Source organism: Rousettus aegyptiacus, unplaced genomic scaffold, assembly GCF_014176215.1.
Source record: "Rousettus aegyptiacus isolate mRouAeg1 unplaced genomic scaffold, mRouAeg1.p scaffold_m13_p_10, whole genome shotgun sequence".
NCBI classification, from domain to species: Eukaryota; Metazoa; Chordata; class Mammalia; order Chiroptera; family Pteropodidae; genus Rousettus; species Rousettus aegyptiacus.
In genome coordinates, this window is record NW_023416285.1 from 68,446,819 (window position 1) to 68,468,234 (window position 21,416).

The 21,416-nt window shown below is 29.4% G+C and overlaps 1 protein-coding gene and 1 non-coding gene across 4 annotated transcripts in view; both read left to right on the plus strand.

Moving 5' to 3' along the window:
• The window catches only part of GABRG1 (gamma-aminobutyric acid type A receptor subunit gamma1), a 62,893-nt gene that overhangs the window by 11,733 nt on the left and 29,744 nt on the right, over positions 1-21,416 (plus strand). For 2 of the 3 annotated variants that reach the window (XM_016145841.2, XM_016145831.2), the window contains exons 2-3: positions 3,436-3,584; positions 16,145-16,212. In XM_016145841.2, coding sequence (XP_016001327.1) covers positions 3,436-3,584; positions 16,145-16,212 — 217 coding nt within the window. The remainder of the gene's footprint in view (positions 1-3,435; positions 3,585-16,144; positions 16,213-21,416) is intronic. The other variant, XM_036227967.1, reaches the window with a different exon arrangement.
• On the plus strand, positions 15,464-15,581 carry LOC118608844. The gene has a single exon (XR_004953214.1). It is a non-coding gene; the product is annotated as a 5S ribosomal RNA (ribosomal RNA).

Here is a 21,416-nt window from a genome sequence, read left to right on the forward strand (position 1 = left end):
ATTAATTTTCTCTTTTATTAGAATATAAGGTAATCTAAATCAAGATTATAATGTTATTTGTCTGTGTATTTTCAGGATTTAGCACATTTGTAGTACATAGTATATCCTCTATAAATAAAGCATAGGACATGGTATTGAACACACGTTAGACAGCCTTTCTCATCAGAGAGTGTGTGTGTGATTTCTTGAGATTATTGTTCTAATTTCTTAGAACTCAGACGTAGAGATGAAACATCCTAACCATGCATGATCCAAATGCACTTCAAATTACTTACCATAAGTGTTGCTGAATTAGAAATATGAATTAGAAAACTAAAAATCCAACCACCCTGGGTTGATTAATACAAATAAAATGAAATGATCCTATAGAAACTTCAAAGGAGATGAGTCTTCAAACGAAATCAATATTGTCTTAAATCCTGGCTCTATTATTTAATAGTGTATGTCCTGGGAATTCTATAAATATAGTTTTACACTTGTAAAATAGAAATATTAATATTTATTTTATGGAATTTCTCTGGATTAAATGACATAATATTTGTAAGAAACTTAGTACATGGTTCTTAAAACATAGAAGGCACATAATGAGGCATTATAGGTACTCAATAGCAGGGAATAATAAAATATCAACTATTAAAATAAACAATTAGTAAATTTACATATTCAAGAGTCTGAATGTCTTTATACCAATGATAAAATTGTTTGTATTCAAATTATTTAAAAGAAGTGCTTAGTGTTGAATTGTATACCTGAAACTTACTGGATTTCGTCAACCAATGTCACCATAATAAAAAAAAGTGCTTAAGCATGAGTCTAGAAATTCTCAGAGCATTACTTAAAATGAGGTGTTTTCCCCAAACGAACAGCCATTCAACATATATAAAGGTTACAAAAATATTCTAGCCATGAAAGACATTGAGATATAAGATATGCTATATGAACTATTTTTAAAATTACGACAAATATTTTTTGATTATCAAAATGATACCAATATGATATTCAAGGTAATTAATGAATAATCTGATAGTAAATTAAAAATCTTAGAAGATGCAGAAAAATCATACTGAATTTTTTTGTTATTTCTAAAAATAAGGCAAAATAGACTCGTAATATCATTGAGGTCAATTTTCATATTACCTCTAAGCTAGTTAGGAAAAGGGGAGTATAAATCGCAGAGTATGTACTTTTTAGGTTACCAGGATGTTGCTACTATAAAAAGCTTCCCTCTATCCACCAGATGTTTTATTCTATAAAACTTGGATATAAAGCTAAATGGATGCCCTATTTCTCAGGTATTTTAATTAGATAAACAAAATTTTCCTGGAGGACATACCATAAGGCTTTAATATTTTCAATACTTTAGTAAATGAATGCATTTATGTGTGTACTATATATTTTATTGAGAGAAAATAGTAGGAAATGATTTGAAGGAAGTCATAAAACTATACCACCAATAGTATAACTTTTCAAATTAAATACAGCACAACAATTAATATAAGTTAGCACTTCATTAAAAATACATTAACTAAATGCACCCTAGTAGTTTACATAGAAATAGAAGTTGTAAACTATCCCCAAATCTCAGTGACTTACAACACTAAATGTTTATTTCTTGCTCAGGCTACATGTCCAATGTAGGCTAACTGGGTTTCTATCCATGTTGCCTTCACTCTGGGAGTCAAGTAATGAAGTAGCCTCTGTCTGAGTATTGCTGGTCTTCTTACAGGACGAGAGAGAGATGGTAAACCATGCATTAACATTAAATCTTCTGCTTGATGTTGACGTATGTCACACATTTTCTATTACTCAAAGTGAATCACAGGGCCACACCTGAATTCAATAGGATGGGGGTATATACTCCTCTTGCAGGAAGGAGAATTTTAGGTCACATGTCTAAGTTAGAAGTCACTGAAATGAAAAGTATAATTCTCTGATAGAAAATGGAGAAATATCGAGAATAATAATGTACTCCATTAGCTTTTGATAATAACTATCAGTAGAATTATTGTGAAGATGAAATGAAGTAGCAGTTTTGTTAAAGGTTATGTTTCAATTTACAATGTTAACTTGTACTCATTAAAAACAAAGATGTTAACTTATTCTAGTAATCATTTTTTATATACACATATATCAAATCATTATGTTGTATTTAAAGTTTTATACAGTGTTATATGTCAATTATATCTCAGTAAAATTGGATTATTTTTAAGTTGAAAAGGGGTGGAGGTTGCATTAGCTAAGATGTTTAGGTCTAAAACAAAATTGATCTCAATACATAGTGTAGAAAGATTAACTAAAGATAAGAGAAACTTGGATATTTACAGCTGGAAGGAAGCCAATCTTTGAAATATATATAAATAAGTATTATATTATGAATTTACCTGATTTTACTAATATGAGTGTTTAGTCTTTTGACCCTTTTTCACTGGAAGACTAAGATTTACTAACATATAGAGTGTGTTAAATCTAGGGTGATTTTACTCAAATGAAGATAGTTACTGATGGGTGGTAAAGTAAGAATAGCTTGTTACTTTGATGATTTGTGGATAAATAGCTATATTGCTGCATTTTCTACCACAATTCAGAAGAAATCTGAATCCTTATGGTTGTTACACACACAGGAAGCATTAACCGAACATTACAACTTGATACTCAGTTTTGCTAAAAAATGAGATTGTGCTTTGGTTGGTTCCCTACTGTCTTCAGTTTTCTCATTTACAACATAAAGGTGGTGGGTTATTTGATCCCTAGATTCTAATGCCTAGTCCTAAATTTTAATAGTCATGCCTTCCCCAAATACATGTGGAGGGTGAGTCACCCACTCTTGATTTGATGATAAGACATTCTTTGACAATATTTTTAGAATAAGATGTCTGGGTTCTTCTGATTTAAAAGGAAGAAGTACAGATGTGTTGAATACTTATTTCCTTCTTTCTTCAAACCTTTCTTCACTCATCTTTCCTTAATTCTTCTTTGGTACAATGCATTGTATATTTACCAGACTAATTATTACAACATTTCCTGCATTTAGTTTCCTTTTAATTTTTATTTTAAGTGGGTGGTTTAGAGTCACCACATATGGTTGTGAAGATTATGTATTGCAAATATTTAGGTCCACGATTCACACTTTCAGTATATAATTTCTGTGGCCTGTAGTGACAGATGTGGTAGCGGCCAAGATTTATTTTATTATTTTAATATTACATGTTATATTTCTTGTACTGAATTCTTAATTTTGAGTATTATTATATCAGGACAGTTCATATGCTGAAGGTGCTAGTCTTACTGAATGCAAAATATTTCTAACGCTTTTTTTCTTTTCTTACTACTTCCTAACAAAATTATAATAATTATAATAATCTTAAACTATTTTTAAATATACAGTTTGGTTGAACTTTCTGTCATTTTTTTTTGTGTGTGTGGGGAATTATTTAGTGTTGATAAAGCAGATGATGAAGATGATGAGGATTTAACAGTGAACAAGACTTGGGTCTTGGCACCAAAGATTCATGAAGGAGATATAACACAAATTCTCAATTCATTGCTTCAAGGCTATGACAATAAACTTCGCCCAGATATAGGAGGTAAGTTTGAGTTATCTTTCTGGGATTTGAAGGACTATGAAAACCATATTTACTGGTGTTATTTTCATCATAGATCTCATATTCCTTGAGTGTCTGATGTATGTCAGAGACTGTTGGCTTTGACATTTATTAATTGGAATGACACTAGTTAGAGAGGGACAGATTTGGGAAGAAAGGCATATAAACATTTCTGATGTAATTATTTTACAACTGCTACAACAAAGGGTAAAACAGCAAAGTTTTAATAAAACTATCTGAAAAGCTGAGATATATTTCATAAAAGAGAGTACCTGAAAGGTAAGTAGGAATTCTAATTTTGTAACATCTCACACTGTTTTAATTAATGTAGAATTATAAGCCTTGGTAGGATATTTAGGACAGGCTATCCTGCTTTGTTCTTCCTTGTCAGGTCCTTTGTGTTTATACACAAATTTTATAACATAATTAACTTTTTTAAAAATTATTATTGGGATTGCATTCAATATATAGCCATTATGGGGAATTTAGCATGTTAACCATATTGAATTTTTACTATACCAAATTCATGAATATTATCTATTCTTCAATTTATATATTTTTTATTAATGTTTCCCATGAAGAAGTAGTGAATATATTTTACTAAATTTAATTCTATGTATTTGGAATTTTTGATGCAAGTGTAAAAATATCTTTTAAAAATTTATTATCTAATTTTGTGTTAGCAGTATATAGAAATAAAAGTTACATATTCACTCTGTTCTTAGGAGCCTTACTAAATTTAATGATCAAATTTAATTATTTATCATTATATTCTTCTAGATTTTCTACAAAGATAAAGTTATGACTATTATAAATTATGACTACTTTGCAATAATGTCTACTTTGCAAATAGTCAATATATTTCATTTCCAATATTTCATTTTTTTTTTTTTAATCCATGTTACACTGGATGAGATTAGAGTAAGATAAAGTCTTGGCATATTCTAGATATGAGGAAAAGCAGCCCATATTTCATTATTAGAAATAACGTGTTCTGTAGGCTTCCTTTTTTAAGACACCCTTTGTTAGTTCCTCTATCTTCTTATTTTGCTAAGGTTCTTTATCCTCCATAGCGTTTTAACTAATCTGTGTATTTATTGAAATAATCATATCGATCCTATTTTGTCCTTTATTGTACTTACCATTTGTTCTATAAGCAATTTTCACTGACTTTTAAAATTTATTTGCATTTCTGTAATAAATGCCACTTGATTTTGACTAGTAAATTTTGTTTATTATATTAATTTACTTTCTTTGGATTTAATTTTGCTGTTTTCCTAGATCGTTTTAACTATCTATTTTAAAAACAGAACAGACTTAGTAAAATAGTTGTATACATGGAAATCCCATAAATTCTTTAATTTTAAGGTAAACATTTTATGTAAGTATACAGTCAAGAAACTAACATTGATATAATGCTATTTAATCAACAACTTTACTCATGTTATGGCAGGTGCCTCACTAACGTTCTTTTTCCTGATTTGGAACCTAAGCGAAAATCACACATCACATTATTTTCTTATATCTCCTTATCGTCTTCAAATCTGGTGTAATTTCTCAGTTTTGGTTGTTCAGCATCTTGATAACTTTAAAGCATACTGGCCAGTAGAACGCTCCTCAATTTGTCTTATGTTTCCATTACTAGGTCAAATTATTCATTTTTTCCAAGAAACCACAAAAGTGGTATTGTGCCCTTAAAGTGTATTATATCAGTACTATTAATATATGATATTACAGGTGATATAAACTTTGATCTCTGGTTAAGTAGAGTTCTTCCAGATTTCTCTATTGTAAAGTTCTTATTTTTTTCTTTTTGGTTAATAAATATATTGTAAGCAGATACTGTCATGGGGAGAAACTATGCAGATGTTTCTCAGCACACGTCCATCATTAATTCTTACCTACAACAGTATTACTGTGCTGTTAGCCAAATGGTGATTAAATATTATCATTATTCTTTCTACACATATTAATTGTAATTCTACCATAAGGAAGAACTGTGATTCTCCTCCATTTATTTATTATTTATTTATTTACTCGGTATAGACTTACAGATATGTTTTATTTTATAATTAATAACTCATTACTATCATTATTTATTTTGTTGCTCAAAATAAAAATTTGGCCAATGGAACTTTTTACAATTTGGCTTCTATGTCCTTTCACATGTCCTCATCATTTTCTGAACACATCCTTTCTAGCACATATCCCCGGCTCATCTTGATCCAGCCATGGAATTCACCATTTCTCCAGGGAACCCTGGTTCCTTCTTGGTAGAATGCAATTAGAACCATGATCTGGGCACTAGGTGTGTTGATTATTATTGGGTGTCATTGCTTCCTGATCCTCTCAATGGAGAGAAGTAGAAAATATATTTTCTATACACATATTCACGAGCATCTATATTTTCTCAAAAGAAGAAAATACATGTTCTATACACACATTTGTAGGCCTCAAGCCCTCTGTACATGTATTATAAATCTGAGAACTCTGATTCCAATTTAAACATTACAGGGCTCATTCAGAATAGCCTTTCCCCTTTCTCATTTGTAACTCCTTTTCTCAACAGTGAGTCTCCTGGCTCTCATTTATCAATAGTATTTTTTTATTTGTTTAATTTCAACAAATAAAGTAGTTTCAGAATTTTAACATATCTATGAAAACAAATTAACCATAATAAAATATTAATGTATAATTATTTTTATCTTTAACTTTACAGTATATAATCAAAATACTGTTCCTTAAAATTACTTAGGTTAGTTCTTTTCTTCCCTATTCCCTTCAGTGTGGTTATGTTATTCATTTTCAATACAGTTTGATTCAAGTGTTACTGGTTATATTTTACTCTGAGTGGAATTCATCCACGTTTATATCTAGTACTTACATGGCTTTATTTTTTTATATTCCTTCCCTGATGCATGTGAAGTATATTGTATATGTGAAAAATGAATCTAATGTTTATCCTTTTTAAATGGCTTTTGTGTTGAGTCAACACCATTTATTTAAAAATCAATCTTTGTCTCTATTATTTAAGATGGCAACTTTATCATTTATTACATTTTCTTATGCAATTTGATTATTTCCAACCTTCCTGTTTTATTTTCTCATCTGTTTTCCTATTTGGCACCACACTGTATTAATAGTAGGGACACAACAGTATATTGAAACTAAAACATTTCGCTTCTGTGAGGCTAGTTTCACCTTATATTTTCACTCTGTATTGTTTTTCCTTTTTCAGTTTTTCTGGCTATTACATGTTTTTTAAAAGAATGTGTGAGCTTTATTATCAACAAGTTTAGCTCCAGAAAAACAAAAAACTTGTTGTATTTTTATTGGGAATGTGTTAAATTTGTAAATTAATTTTGGGAGAACTAACATATTTATAACATTGAGTCATCTAATTTGGGAACATGGACTGTCTTTCCAATTCTTCATGTTTATTTTGTGCCTTTTGGGAATATTTTTAAAATTAACTCATATAGATTTTTCACAATTTTAAAATTCAATCCTATGTTTTTAATTATTTTCTACTGTAAATGATATTTTCTCAACCATAATGTCTTTTAGCTGACTATTGTTTTTGTATATCAATGTCATTGATTTACCAATGCTCATTATATATACTACCTTACTGATTTTTTATTGTTAGTGTAAGTATTAAATATCTGAGTTTCCAAAATATATTATATCATATATTAACAAATTCTTATTTTTTCTTTACAAATCATATCCAACTCATTAATGTCTCTTATCTAATAACATTCACTAGTACATCTAGGACTAGTAATAGAGATAGTGGGTAAATTTGCTTTGTTTTAGATCTTAGTGAAAAATGACTCTAGTATTCATATATATAGTCACATTAAGAATTATCCCTCAACTTTCTTGATTTTGCTTTTAAATCAGGAACTGAAATTAAAATTTCTCAATGTTTTTATTTTCAGCCTTTCTGGAGGTACTTATGATGTTTTTTTTCCTCCTTAGATTTATTAATATGGTATATAATATAAACTGAAACAATTTGCATCCTGAAATAAGTCCTTTTGGTCATGATTCATTATATTTTTAATGAGACATCAGATTCTGTTTGCTAAAATATTATTTAGAATTTTTCATTGGTATTCATTAGTAATATTCATCTTCCATGTTATTTTTTAGTAGTCTTCATCATTTTCAGATACCATCTTTATACTTTTTTTATGAAAGGGAATTTACTTATTTTCATAGTTCTAGTAATTTATTGGGCATTAGGCACATCTGGCTTTTGGGTTCTGTAGAATTATATTGTAAGACCATCTAGTCTTATCTTTTTTGGAATACTTAATTATTTTACTTTCCTCTGGAAATTGATTTATTTATGCTTTCTAGTCTAACAGGGTGAATTTCAGTATTCTGTAGTTCCCTAGGAAAAATATCTCTTTTATCAAGGTATTCAAATTTTTTGCAAAGAAGTCTTCAAAATAGTCTCCTAGGATTTTAAAAAAAGATACTCTGTTTGAACATTTACTTCCTCTTTGTTTTTTCTATTTTATATGTTGTAGTATTAACCCCCTGTTTTTTGATCAAGAAAACTAAAGATAGTATTTTTTCTATGTTGTTAATCTTCCCTCCTCCAACCCAGGATTTTCATTTATTAACAAGTTCTATATATTCTTATTAACTATCTCATCATTTCTATTTGATGTTTATTATAACCTTCCTTGTATTTTGTTTTATTTTTTATTTTTTTACCTTTATTGTATTTTATTATGTTTTCTGATATCAAGATTGCTACCTCTACTTTCTTATTATTTCCATTTGTCTGGTATTTTTTTATCCTTCCCCTCAATTTTTGCCTTTGCGAATCACTTCGTTTTAGCTGTGTTTTTGCATGCATCACATCATTAGGTCTTGCTTTGTGAGCCAAAATGAAATAGCTTTTTCTTTTAATAGATAAGTTTATTTTATTTATGAATATAACTAATAGATTGGTTCTTAAATTTGTCATAATATTCTAGTTACGTTTCTATATGAGATGTGGATTTCTTCAATTTTGATAACACTTTTATTTTAGTACTTTAGTTTTATGTTTCATTCTAAATTATCTATGCATTTTTAACTTTCTTAATGGACTTAGTCCATTTGTTTTTTTAAACCCTTTGCTCTTTTGATTATCAGTTGTTAGCTGTTAACTCCCACCGATATTCCATACAAAGGTGAGCATTCTCTATTCTTTCCCTTCTCCTTGCTCAATTATTTTCAGTTAGCATATTTTCTGCTTTGCAAAAACATATAGCAATTTTAAATTAGTTTCACATCCTGGTCTCAATCTTTGTTTAAATATTTACTAGGCCTCAATATATGTTAAAATGCTTGTTCTTGCTCCCTTTTTCCTGAAGTTTTCCCACTCATCTCTTACACAGGTAAGCTTTTTGAAAAGTTTTTGTATGTTGAACACTTTTTTCCATTGACTTGATGCTTGAAGGACATACTGATTCAAGCTTTCTTTCACTGAGTTTTCTTAGTAGGTTATTTCAAAGTTGACATTTTTTGGGTGTCCTTTTTGAGAAATTTGGTGTCAGAACAGTTCTTTTGCCCTTGTAATTTATTTCATCTTATTTTTCCCTGAAGACCTTTTGGATTATTGTTTGTTTCAATTGAATACTTTTAATAGGATTTGTCTTATACTTGCTTATTTTGGGTAACCTTTCTTCCAGGTAACTGATATGTCTTTTTAAAATGAAATTTCAAGTTTTCTTTCATCTCTGGAAAGATCTTTTCTTTTCCCTTTTTCCTTTCCTTTCCATCTTCCTTCCTTCTTTCTTTTACATTATAGTATTCAATATTGGTTCTCTTTCATTGTTTTCTTTTCCTTTTCATGGATTCATGGATTATAATTATAGGAATGCTGGTCATAATATGCCTTCCTTCTATTTGCCAAACTATCTTTATTTCATTTATACTCTCTTGATTTTTCCCACTGCCTATTTTTTTTTTTTTTTTTTTTTTTTTTAGTGTTATTTATCTTTGGATATCTCGTAGTTGTCTTTCGATTTTTTTTTTTTTTAATTTTTTTCCTAAGTTCAATCAATACTCTGTATCTTCATGTTTGTTATTCTCATTTGTGTGTGGGGGAGGGCATTTTTTTACTTAGTTTCTAAATTTCTGATTCAAGAGGATTTTTCTTATCCCTAAATAGTCGTTTAAATACATTTAACTGATTGAAGTATTATCTTACGGTTTTTTCTGCTTATTGTTTTTTATTTTTATTTTTTTGAGAGGATATCATCAGTTGATTTATATTGATTCTTGATTTCTTATTTCTTCAGCAACTTTGCATGGATCTCTTCTATTTTTCTATTTCTTCTGTGGTTCATGGGTGTTTTGCAAGACTCCTAGTTCATTGATTTTCCCTTCCCCCCATGTCATTATTAACAAAGCTAAGATACTTTAAATATATTTATTATTGTGAGTGTTATATATTTGTTTTGTGCTGGGGAAAGAATTAAATGATTTTCTACTTACTGGTTCTCTTTTCTTACAGAACATGAAATTTCTCCCTTTCACTATTTTTCCCTTTTTATCACCCAATTTCCAAAAGCCCACCTCTCTTTTCCTTTTTGACACATTCCTCTGCCTCAAAACTGCTTATTTGGAATGCTGCTCTTTCACATCAAATATAAATCCCATTCCTGTTAGTTCTTGTGATGGTCGTAGGGAACACTTAAAAATATTTTCAGATTTATAATTCACCTAATGTGTCACTAGTTATCCTTTAAGATCTGCCTCAGGTAAAAAAAACTGTCATCTTTCTTCCCCAGTTTATCTTAGCTGGATTTGCTCTACACAAAATCATGAATTAGAACAGAGGTGAGAAAGAGCTTGTGTTTTTATGTTTGTTTTCTTTTACAGTCATTTTGAAATTTATACATTCTTCATCTTCAAATTATGCCAAGACCATAGTTTTTTTGCACTCCTATTTTTCTATTTTTTTGTTGTTCTGCACTGTTTTTTTTGTTTTTGTTTTTGTTTTTTTTTTTTGGAGAAAATACCGGGAAATGAGGACATAGGAAATTTATATAAATGTCCCCTAAGAATTGCTTTAGCCTTTCATAATTTATTTCTTTGTAATAACTTCTTGAACACATGAACTAGACAAGTGAATAGTGCTTAATTAAAAAATAGACTTTGTTTTAGATATATTTTTGTTGATAATTAGCATAATTCTATTTTACTAGAGAATGTACTTGTTTTTTTTTTAGCTCAAATAATCTATATATCTACTGAAAACATGTATTAAAAAATTTTAACTGCAATCATTGATTTATTTATATTTTCAAAGTCCAGTTAGTGTTTGCTTTACACATATTGCAACTGTTTTAGGTACATACAGATTTATGATTGTTATAAACTTTCTGTTGAATAGCGGTTTTGTATTTGGGTTTTATTTCCCTAGGAATTAAGTCTTAAAATCTTTTTCTTTTAAATGGAACGATTAGTGCAGATATATTTAAAATAATTATTATATATATTGTTTTAAATCTACTGCTTTTATATTTGTTTTCTGTTTTATGAATCTGTTTAATGTGTTCTATACACATTTTATTTTTTCTCTATTCTTTACCTCTTTTGGACTCATCAAGTAGCTATAGTTTTCTTTTGTCTTTATATTATCTTATTAAATATATGACCATTTATCATTTAGTTCATTTTAGTTGATTAGATTTAATCATAAACTAATAACTTTATCACAATTCAAAAACATCATAGTCATTTAGTACATAATTCTAGTCATTTTTTTAGTATTATACCCTTGTATTTTCATTCTACATCTTGAAATGCCAAAAGACAATATTCTTATTATGTTAAAGTGTTTAAAAACGATTAACTTTTACCAAGAAATTACCCCACTGGTATTCTTTACTTCCTCAAAACTGTGTTTCCATTTAGAAACATATTTCTTATAATATTTGTTTTGGTCCAGTTTCATAACCATAAATTATTTTGGTTTTTATATAAAAATATTTTTGTATCACTTTCATTTTTTAATAATATTTTCAGTGGATATTGAAACCCAGAATGGCTATTATTTCCTTTCCAAATGTTATAAGCATTACTTCATTATCTTCTGGCTTCTATTATTTTTGTTGAAAGATCATTTTTCAACAATAATGTTACTATTTGAAAAGTAAAACATCTTCTATCTATGACTGATTTTAGGTTGTCTTTGCTTTTCTGCAATTTTGTATAATATCCCAAGATTTTTTTGTTTTCTTTTTAGTAGGTATTTGGGGGCGATTACAGGACTTCTTGAATCTATGTGTTGAATTCTTTCATTCCTTTTGAAAAATTCTAAGTCAGTATTGCTTCAAATATTTTATTTATCTCAATTTCTCTATGACCCCACTTGCAGATATATTTGACATTTTCCCTATGGTTAGTATGTCTTATATAATTTTATACAATTGTCCTTATTTCTCTTTTTCTGTTTCTCAATTTGTTCTTTATTACTGACCTCTTTTCTAGTTTAATAATTTTCACTTGTAGTATTCACACATGATTTTTGAGTTGATTTTAATTATTTTATCATTTGCCATCTTTTTATCTATTTTCTTGTGTATGTTAACCATAGTTATTTTAACATCTTCGATAATCACATTGTCTTGATCATTTATGCAACTTTTTAAGAAACATTTTTTTAAAAATTTTACCACTTGATTTAAGGTGATTTGCCTCTGTTTCATTTAATGTGTATTAATTTTTTATTGAATTTTGATATAATATATTAAATACAATGAATATTCAGATGATTTATTTCCTCTAGAGAAGCTTTAAGTTTGTTTTGTTAGTCAGGTTGTGTAAACAAAAATAACCTTCATTCGGCCAAAATTGCTTTATTTTCTTTTGTAAAACTTTCCCTTCTGATGTATAGTTATTTGACATATCTCAACCAATAGCCTGAGGTTTGTACCTATTTATTCACCTGTACCTTTTCATCTATCTGTATCCAAGTATCTGTTTTTCCACATGTAACCTGGTGGGAGAGATGGCGTTAACTGACATTTCTTTGTTAGTAAGACCTGGGAAGATGTATATGAACCCACATATGACATCTTTGGGTTGAGAACCCCTGCTGTCTGTTTTAGGCAATAAGAACACAGTCATAGTTCTTTCAAAGTCTATGTATCATAACTGCTTTATCTGCATCGCGGGCTTTTTTTTTCTTCTTCTTTTTATGCCGATTCTGAGCCATAAAAAAAGACTATTAAACTTACTCTCCAGGATTAGAGTTTTTAATTGATCTGAATTAATTTTAATATCCAAAAGTGACTAAAAATGTATAAAATCTGCTAAAGATATTTTAGTAATCAAAAGTGGGCATCTAAGAAAACATGGTTAAATACAATTATGGAGGAAATATTTTTAGAATTTTAGTTTATATTCCAATTAGTAACTGATTACCTATTACTAGTTAACTCTACTTTGGCTTTGCCTAAGCTGTGTGGAAACTTTATTATTCTCACTGTGTTTTTCTTTTTAAATTTTTTCTTTCTCCTCCTATTCTCTATATTTTCTTTAAGTTAACTGGAAAAGAATGTTCATTCTTTCTGTATACTCACTCCCACTGAGAGTTTACTTATATTCTGGTGCAATACTTAAAACAAGGTCCTTAGAAATCACAGCGCATAAAGAAGTCTTGCTAAAGTAATCCACTGTCATCTCTACTTGCCTTACATCTATTAAAAATGTAATTTGCTGAGGTAGTACACCGTATTCTCAGTTATTGTTACACTATCACAAAAAAAGGGGGGGGGTCTTTGATTTCTGTCTGTGCATTTTCTAAAAATTTCCAAATGAACCTTGGAATGACAATTCCCCTTTAGTTTTATTTTCAGTTTTTGAATGAAAATATGATGTTTTTCTTTTAAACATCACTAGAATTTGCAATAAAACAAACTTTGGACTGAGAAAGTCATAATGCTAAGATAAAGTACTGACTCAATTACTAAGAAATCTATATTTTAAGTGATTTCACTCAAACCTTGTTCAAAATATGAATCAAAAAAGTGGTAATGAGTCATTATTAAGTAGCAATTACAGTTTTCTGTTATTGTTTATTTACTATATATTTTAAAGTATATAATATTAGTTGTAGTTTTACATTTAATCTGAAATATTTTAGTTCACTTTCATGTTTATTCTATCTCCTGTTCTGGGGCTGAAGTTAAAAAATTAGATGAAATACCAATTCAACCAAATTTCATCAAAATTATAAAATGGGGTACAAATAATGTCAGATATTGAATTGGTCAATGTGATTCTTCTTTTGGCCTATCCCAGGTGAAATTGATTTATGTTGGCTGTGGAATACTTCAGTATGGCTTATGCCTTAAAGCCAGAGTTTATATTTTTCTGATATACACATATCTGTCTTATATTTTGCCAAGAAAATGTTGATATCGGAAAACCAGGATAGACCACTCATATCTAAACTCTCTACACTGTAAATGTGAAAAGTGTATCCTGTATATTAAAAAGTCCTCAGGAATTATTTACTTCTTGGCATAGACAGTCTTCAGTCCTTAGGATCATGAAATAAGGAGCAAATATTCAGTATCTGTTGATTTATCAGGTGAACTGAAAAAAAAATCGAATTAAATGAGACTGGTACATTGTACCTAATTGCCTATAAGTGGTAATAAATATGCTTAAAATGAAACTAATAAACATATTGTCTTTTTGTTAATTGGCTTTCACAAAAATCATTCTATAAATCTAGCTATAATTAGCTTAACTATATTATATTTATTCCCTACAGTTCTTAGCTAGTCAAAAATAAATGGCAAACATTTAAAGAAATGCATATCATAAGTCATCAGCTTTAGTTAAATTATAAAACCTAGAAAGCATCTGACCTATTTTTATTTAAGAAATATAATGGTTGGCTAGCAGATCTAATTACATTGTATAGGTCTAAAAACCTATAGTTTTGCATACTAAAATTATTTCTGACAAATCGTATTTTTCTAAGAAAATAGGAATGCCATACAATAAAAATCTTCACTTGAAGAAAAAAAAAAGCTATGTAGATATTGTTATGTTTCTGTGTCATTTTTTTAATTGTAAAAGGTAAAATAAATATTGTTATATAATTATACAGACACTGCTTTTCAAAACGCCTCAAGTTTTTCCTTGTAGCATGCTAGCCTGGAAGCTCTGCCAGACTGAATGTTACAAAGACAGGAAGACTTGGGGCTAAATAGAGACTCAGACAAGTAGATTCAGCTCTGTATTATATAGGAGGAGGTTTATCCTGGCAGGTGGGACACGATGTCTGAATTTTAAGAGAGGTAAATACTAGGCCGGAAAGAGAAATTGAATAAAGTTTAGAAAGGAGAATTGAGTAAATATTACTAAAAACATGCTACTTTAGAAACTTTTACCCTACAAGTTGGTTTCTCTGCTTTATTTCATTTACATTATCTCTTTATAAATCTGTATGAAATATATGATAGGGTTTTTTTCTCAAAATGTTTTTCTCTTTTTTGTCTACTTTGTGAATCTTTTACACACATTCCTTCAACAAGTATTGCTAAATCAATAAATGAACACTTTATAACTTATTTGGTGGGGGAAGAGGAATAAAAGAAACTGAATGTTTTCATAGCAAACAAAAAATCTTATAAGTTATCATTATCATTATTACAGTTAGCCTAATTATAAGAACTAAAAATACTTGACAAAGGTTGAAAGCCTAAATCACAATCAAATATAGCACAATTGTAGATATTTATTTAACATATTTTTTGATAAACATTTAAACAGTTCACCTTTCTGATAGACTATAAAAATACTATATATATATATATATACATATATAGGCCTATGACCATACTACCCTGAACGCGCCTGATTCCGTCTGATCTCAGAAGCTAAGCAGGGTTGGGCCTGTTTAGTACTTGGATGGGAGACCACCTTGGAAGACCGGTGCTGTAGGCATAAAAATAAAATACTATATATACGTTTAAAGGCTAACAAAACACAAATGATTGTATGCAAAACACAATAGATGAAATCATAGTGATAGCCATACCATATACTCTGTGAGATTTAAATAAAAATCCACTTTACACTGAAGTGAACTGTAAACAATATACAGGAATACTGTTAACAAGGGAGGAACAAGGTGAGAACAAACAACAGGCTCTAAAACCCATTCAAATTCTAAAATTCTATGACTATTGTAGAGGAAATTATCTAGTAATTTTTATTGAATTAGCTTCTTTAGTTTTAATGAACGATATAGATATTTTTAACAGTTTTTATGTTGAACACTGGAATGTTTTCACTCAAAATGTTCATTGTTAGTTATATATCACATTATAAGTGAAAAGGTGTTTATGTTTTATAATGAGCAATGTTTCTTCATTTCCTCTTGAGGAATGTTTTATTATTTAAATAATAAATATTATTACTCATTTAGAGGATTTTAAAACTAAGATTTTTTTTACCACAACCTCTGGTTGTATCTTTGACCATTTTTTTTTGTTGGTATTTTTCAGTGAGGCCAACAGTAATTGAAACTGACATTTATGTAAACAGCATTGGACCAGTTGATCCCATAAATATGGTGAGTAATAAATATTAAAAAGTTATCTAGCATAAAGTTTTTTAGTGTATACCTAAATAATAGAATGAATATGTTATAATTATTAAGGATTGTGTTGTAAATTATAATAAGATGTTTATGTATTTATGAAATACATCCCCTTGCATAAGAGAAATGACTGGAAGCTCTTTATCAGGAGAGTATCCTAAGCAGATTTATATGTTTAATAGATTATTCTTATAATAGGATAGGAAATGGTTGTAAGTGGCCAAGTCCAGGGTTAGAGAGACCAGTTAAGAGGTTGTTCCATTAGTCTGAGCAATAGATCTTGAAGGCCTTACCTAGTGCAGTAGGAATTGAGCTAAAGAAGAAAATAAATAACGCATTTAAGAACTATTAAATGGATGAATTTTTCAGAATTTAGTGATTCATTGGTTGTGTATAGGGTGACTTCAAAGTATACAGATGAGGAAACTTTGCAGATAGTAGAGCTACTATTTGAAATAGGGAATATAACCCTGTGTCCCAATGGCTAATGGTACATGCAAAAGTTGCTGTCCAGCAATGATTTGGATTTTAAGCCTGTTGTATAGGGAAGAAATATGACTGGATAGAGATGTAAATGGGGAAGGAAAGAGGGACAGGCAGTATATAAGATAGCTTAACATCTCAAGAAAGAGGAGTAGGATAAGAACCATGAAAAGATGATATTATATAATCTAAGAAATTGAAGAGGACGAAGAAGGAAAAACTAAAATCAACTGTCAATATACATAAGAATCCAATGAGGAATGGATTCAATGGGGCCCACTTGTGTTGGCAATTAGGTGGTACTGGTTATCTCCCTAGGTGAAATTAAATGGGATGGTGAATGTAGAACAGAAATAGCAGCTTAATTGTATGTCTCTCCTCCATCCTCAAAAATGGTCTAATACCCAATTTCTAGTCACAGAGCTCTGAACACATATGTGGGTTCTGCAGGGATAGACATGAAATCATGTACTGATTTCAAGGTGATATGGAGTAAATGGGAATGCAGGTTAACTTTATGAACCACTATATTGAAAAACTTGGCTTAGAATAGAAAGAGAAAGGAGTATGGTGGTATAGAAGGCACAGAGAGAATATAAGAGAAATACAGGAGGAAGAGAGAACAAGAAAAAATGTCAAGGGAAAGTCATTTCAGAGGGAAAATAATAAAGTATAGTATCTATGTTTTACCTTTAATACGTAGAATAGATAATGTTTTATTACTACTCAAAGAGCATAATTAACACCTCTAATACATAGAATATATAATGTTTTATTACTACTCAAAGGGCATAATTAACACCTCCAATATAACTGATAGACATTATTAAAAATAGGTTAAAAATGTTCTGTTCCAAACCTTAATAATCCAATTTTTGTAAGTCAGACTACTAGTTCTCATTCAATGGGTTAATGGTATGTTGTATGCATCTCCTTTAAGCTTGTCTTCTGTATTAGTCTGTCAGCTTTCCATAAAAAATGCCACAGACTAGGTGGCTTAAACAACAGAAATTTATGTCTACATTTCTGAAAGATAGTAGTCTTTATCAAGGTGTCAGCAAGTTTGGGTGTTTTCTAGACCTTTCTCCTTGGCTTGCAGATGGCCTCCTTCTTGCTGTTTCCTCACATAAACTTTCCTCTGTGCAAATGCATCCCTGGTGTTCTTTGTGTGTCCAAAATGTCCCTTCTTCTAAGGACATTAGTCCGATTTGATTAGGCCCACCCTAATAACCTTATTTTAATGTAAGCATCTCTTTAAGTTTCCTAGCTCAAAATAAGTATTCAGAATATAGAATACTTTATATTCTGAGGTACTTAGGATTAAGGCTTCAACATAGGAATTTGTTGGGGGGGGGGGATACAATTCAGCCTTAAAACCATTTGAAGATAGCATTCCAAGATTTTGCTGATTTTCTCCCTTACTTCATTTATTCATTATTACAACAAATTGTCTCTTTATTACAGGCCTTAATCACTTTATATCTGAATAACCATAATACTTAACAATTGCCTGTGTTTGCTTACTCTAATAGTGTTACAGTCAGACTTATTTTTTTCCTCACTCAATATAATGTTCACATGAGTCATTAGCTTTCTCAGCTGCCTTTATTGACTAATATACTGACAGCATTTGGGCCACACAATAACTAACATCTTTGTCTCCTTATTGCAAATGAATATGAATTGGCTTTGAATAAGTTGAATTTGAGAGTCTGAAATTAGGAGCAAAGCCTCAGAAGAAAGCTCTGGAGCAAATATCTGTCAGTAATTAGCTAAACCTCTGAGAAATGAAGAAAACAGTCTTAAAGGAAAAAGAAAAAAAAAAGAAATTAACATCAGGCCTTAAGGAACATATCCCTTTAAGGACCTGTAGGGTGAAGCTGAGGTAATAAGTGAAACAGAAAAGTTGGCAAGAAAATGAAGATAACACAGTGGCAAAGAAACCAAGGAAAAGAAAAATTTTATGAGATTTTTAATATTAGCTCTGCCCAAACTGCAATCCTATACAACCAGTTGATCTTCGTAAAGATAAAACATCCTATATACCTGTATGTATTACTTAACATCATGAAAATATGAGATTTCATAAAGTAATACATTACTAAAATGTTAATTTTTCTTTTTAGGAGACTCTTCAAATGTTGAGCTTTTAATTAATCAGTGCTTAGAGAAGATAAGTCTAAGCATATGGAAATCTATACTTTCCTGAAATGTACATTTTTCATTTTGAGATTTTGTTTTCAATTTGAATGAATTTACTAAGAGGAAAAATGTGGTCATTAAATTATAGAGAAATAGGATTCAAGATCATATTAATATTCCAGAGATAGTTTGATAATAATGACTACCAAGAGGCTTTTATGATGATTTTACTATATAAAAGTTTCACGGTATTAAAGATTTTGTTTTCCCACTGAGGCGAATTACACACTTATAACCTTGGCCAGTGATAATTTTTTAAAAGCTAATTAAATGAAATTGCTATTAAAACTGGTGATACTAAAGCACATACAGGAATGGAATATCTGCTAGTGTTTTTTAAAAGAGAACCATTGTCATACTAGAGATTAATAAGAATCAGTTTATATAGAAGACTTTTAATTAAACAGTGTAACAAAATTAGAATTCAGTGTTCATAAAATGAACAAAATTACTTTAAATGTGAGTGTAATCAAGCAAGGAGACTTGGGTGTAATTAAACAAACAAGGAGGTATGTGTTTCAAGAGAATGACCAAGTATCGTGTGTGTGTGTATGTGTGTGTGTGTGTTTCTGTGATGAGAGGTGGGTATAGTTAGATAATCTGATGAGAACTGACTTTTAACTCTTTTTCACTTTATCTTGTTTTATTAGATTCATTTTTAATAATAAATTCCCCAGACATATAACATGTTTAATCATTCTAAATATATTGAAAATGCTGGTGCTCATAGAGAAATTTTTCTTCATGTATTTCTTCCATTGCAACGAGCACATTTCTTCCAAATGATTTTTGCAATTGGTACTTAAGTTCAATCTCTCTCTTTTTTTTTTTTTTGCTAGCACCTCTCCTTTCTTCTTCCTCTTTTTTGTTACTGCTTCTTCTAGATTTAAGCATATAAAGACTGAAGCATAGCTCTTGGGTAGCAAAGAAACCCTGTTTATTCCTTTTGCTATATTAAGGTACATTAAGTTGAGCAATTATGAAACTGCAGAAACATGAAAAGATTTTTATTTCCTATCTGGAAATTTGACCTGCATATGCTAGTGGAGGGGACAAGGAGTTTGGTCTTCCTGAATGTGATGAATTTAAGTATTTGAAAGACTGCATTTATATTTAACAGTTTGAACTTTAGTTGCTTGGTTTATAGAACATGTTAAGGCTCATTACCATAGTTTTAATTTCTTTACCTTTCTATATTAATATTTTTATATTTTTAATATTAGATACTCTAAAATTTATTTTTTCATAGACTTTTTAAAAAACAATATAAAATATAGGTACATTTTGATTCAACGTTAAGATAAATAAAAATTATAAATGAATGAGTGTTGTCTTCATCTCTATGCTTTGACTCAGTATGCTCATTTGCCCCATAAATATGAAATTAAAGATCTTAGAATTTAAAAAATAAATTAACCTCTGAATCTCCCAAATTATCAAAATAATTTTATTTCTTGATGTAAACAAATTTTTTAGTTCATGGTTTTGTTTTTATTATATGTGTTTACTACTTATATTGTAACAGTTGATGCCTTGACTACTAAAAGATGTGGCCTTAAGAAGCGTAAACTCTAGTGGGGAGAATGGCTAAATAATGAAAATTATATAAATACAGAAGAGGAAGAGCCAGGAAAAGGGCTGTGTGTGGACCCATACATATTTTAAGTTTTAAATGGTGACCCTATGCTATTTTTTTCTAAAAAAAAGTTATAAAGAGAGTTTATTTTATTCTTATAAAAGAAATACATGACCAATATGGGAAAATTGAATATTTGATTTAGGCCAAAGAAAATTTAAATGTTCTAGGTTATTATTATCCGGTATTCACTGTCATTACCATCGTTTTTCATAACTTTATAGAGTTTTAGTACATGCTATATTATTTGATAAAATTGTTTGATAACATTGTGTCTTTTCACTTATAACATGATTGTTATTGCATTTAATTATTTCCTGAAAAATATCTTTAAATCTTGCATAATATTAGGGGAAAACTTGTACTGTTTTAATAATTCATTACTTAACATTTGGGATGTTTACAATTTGTTGTGATTAAGAGTAATGTTATCAAAATCCTTTTTGTCATCCATAATTATTTCCTTAAGATATGGGTACAAACACTTCTGAGACCTCTGATATTTATTGTCAGACTTCAAAGATGTCAATTTTGTATTATTTTCTAATTCTGTCTCAAATTAGAATACCGGGTTAGTTACAATTTTGAGTCCTTTTGAATCAGTAGATATAGAATGTCGTAGAATGGGCCTTTACTGCTTGGTAGTTCTTGTCTCAGTCTAGGCTTGAAGAGGAAAGTCTGGCAAAATAAGGGCCTACATAGTTTGTTTTACCTTAAAACTTTCATACATGTGATTTTACCTATCTGTTCCAAGTCATTATTAGAATTGTTATAGTTGATTCAAATATACCTTATGATTCTTCATTTTTAAATCTTTAAGATTGAATTAGATTCTTCACTTTTAAATCTTTAAGAT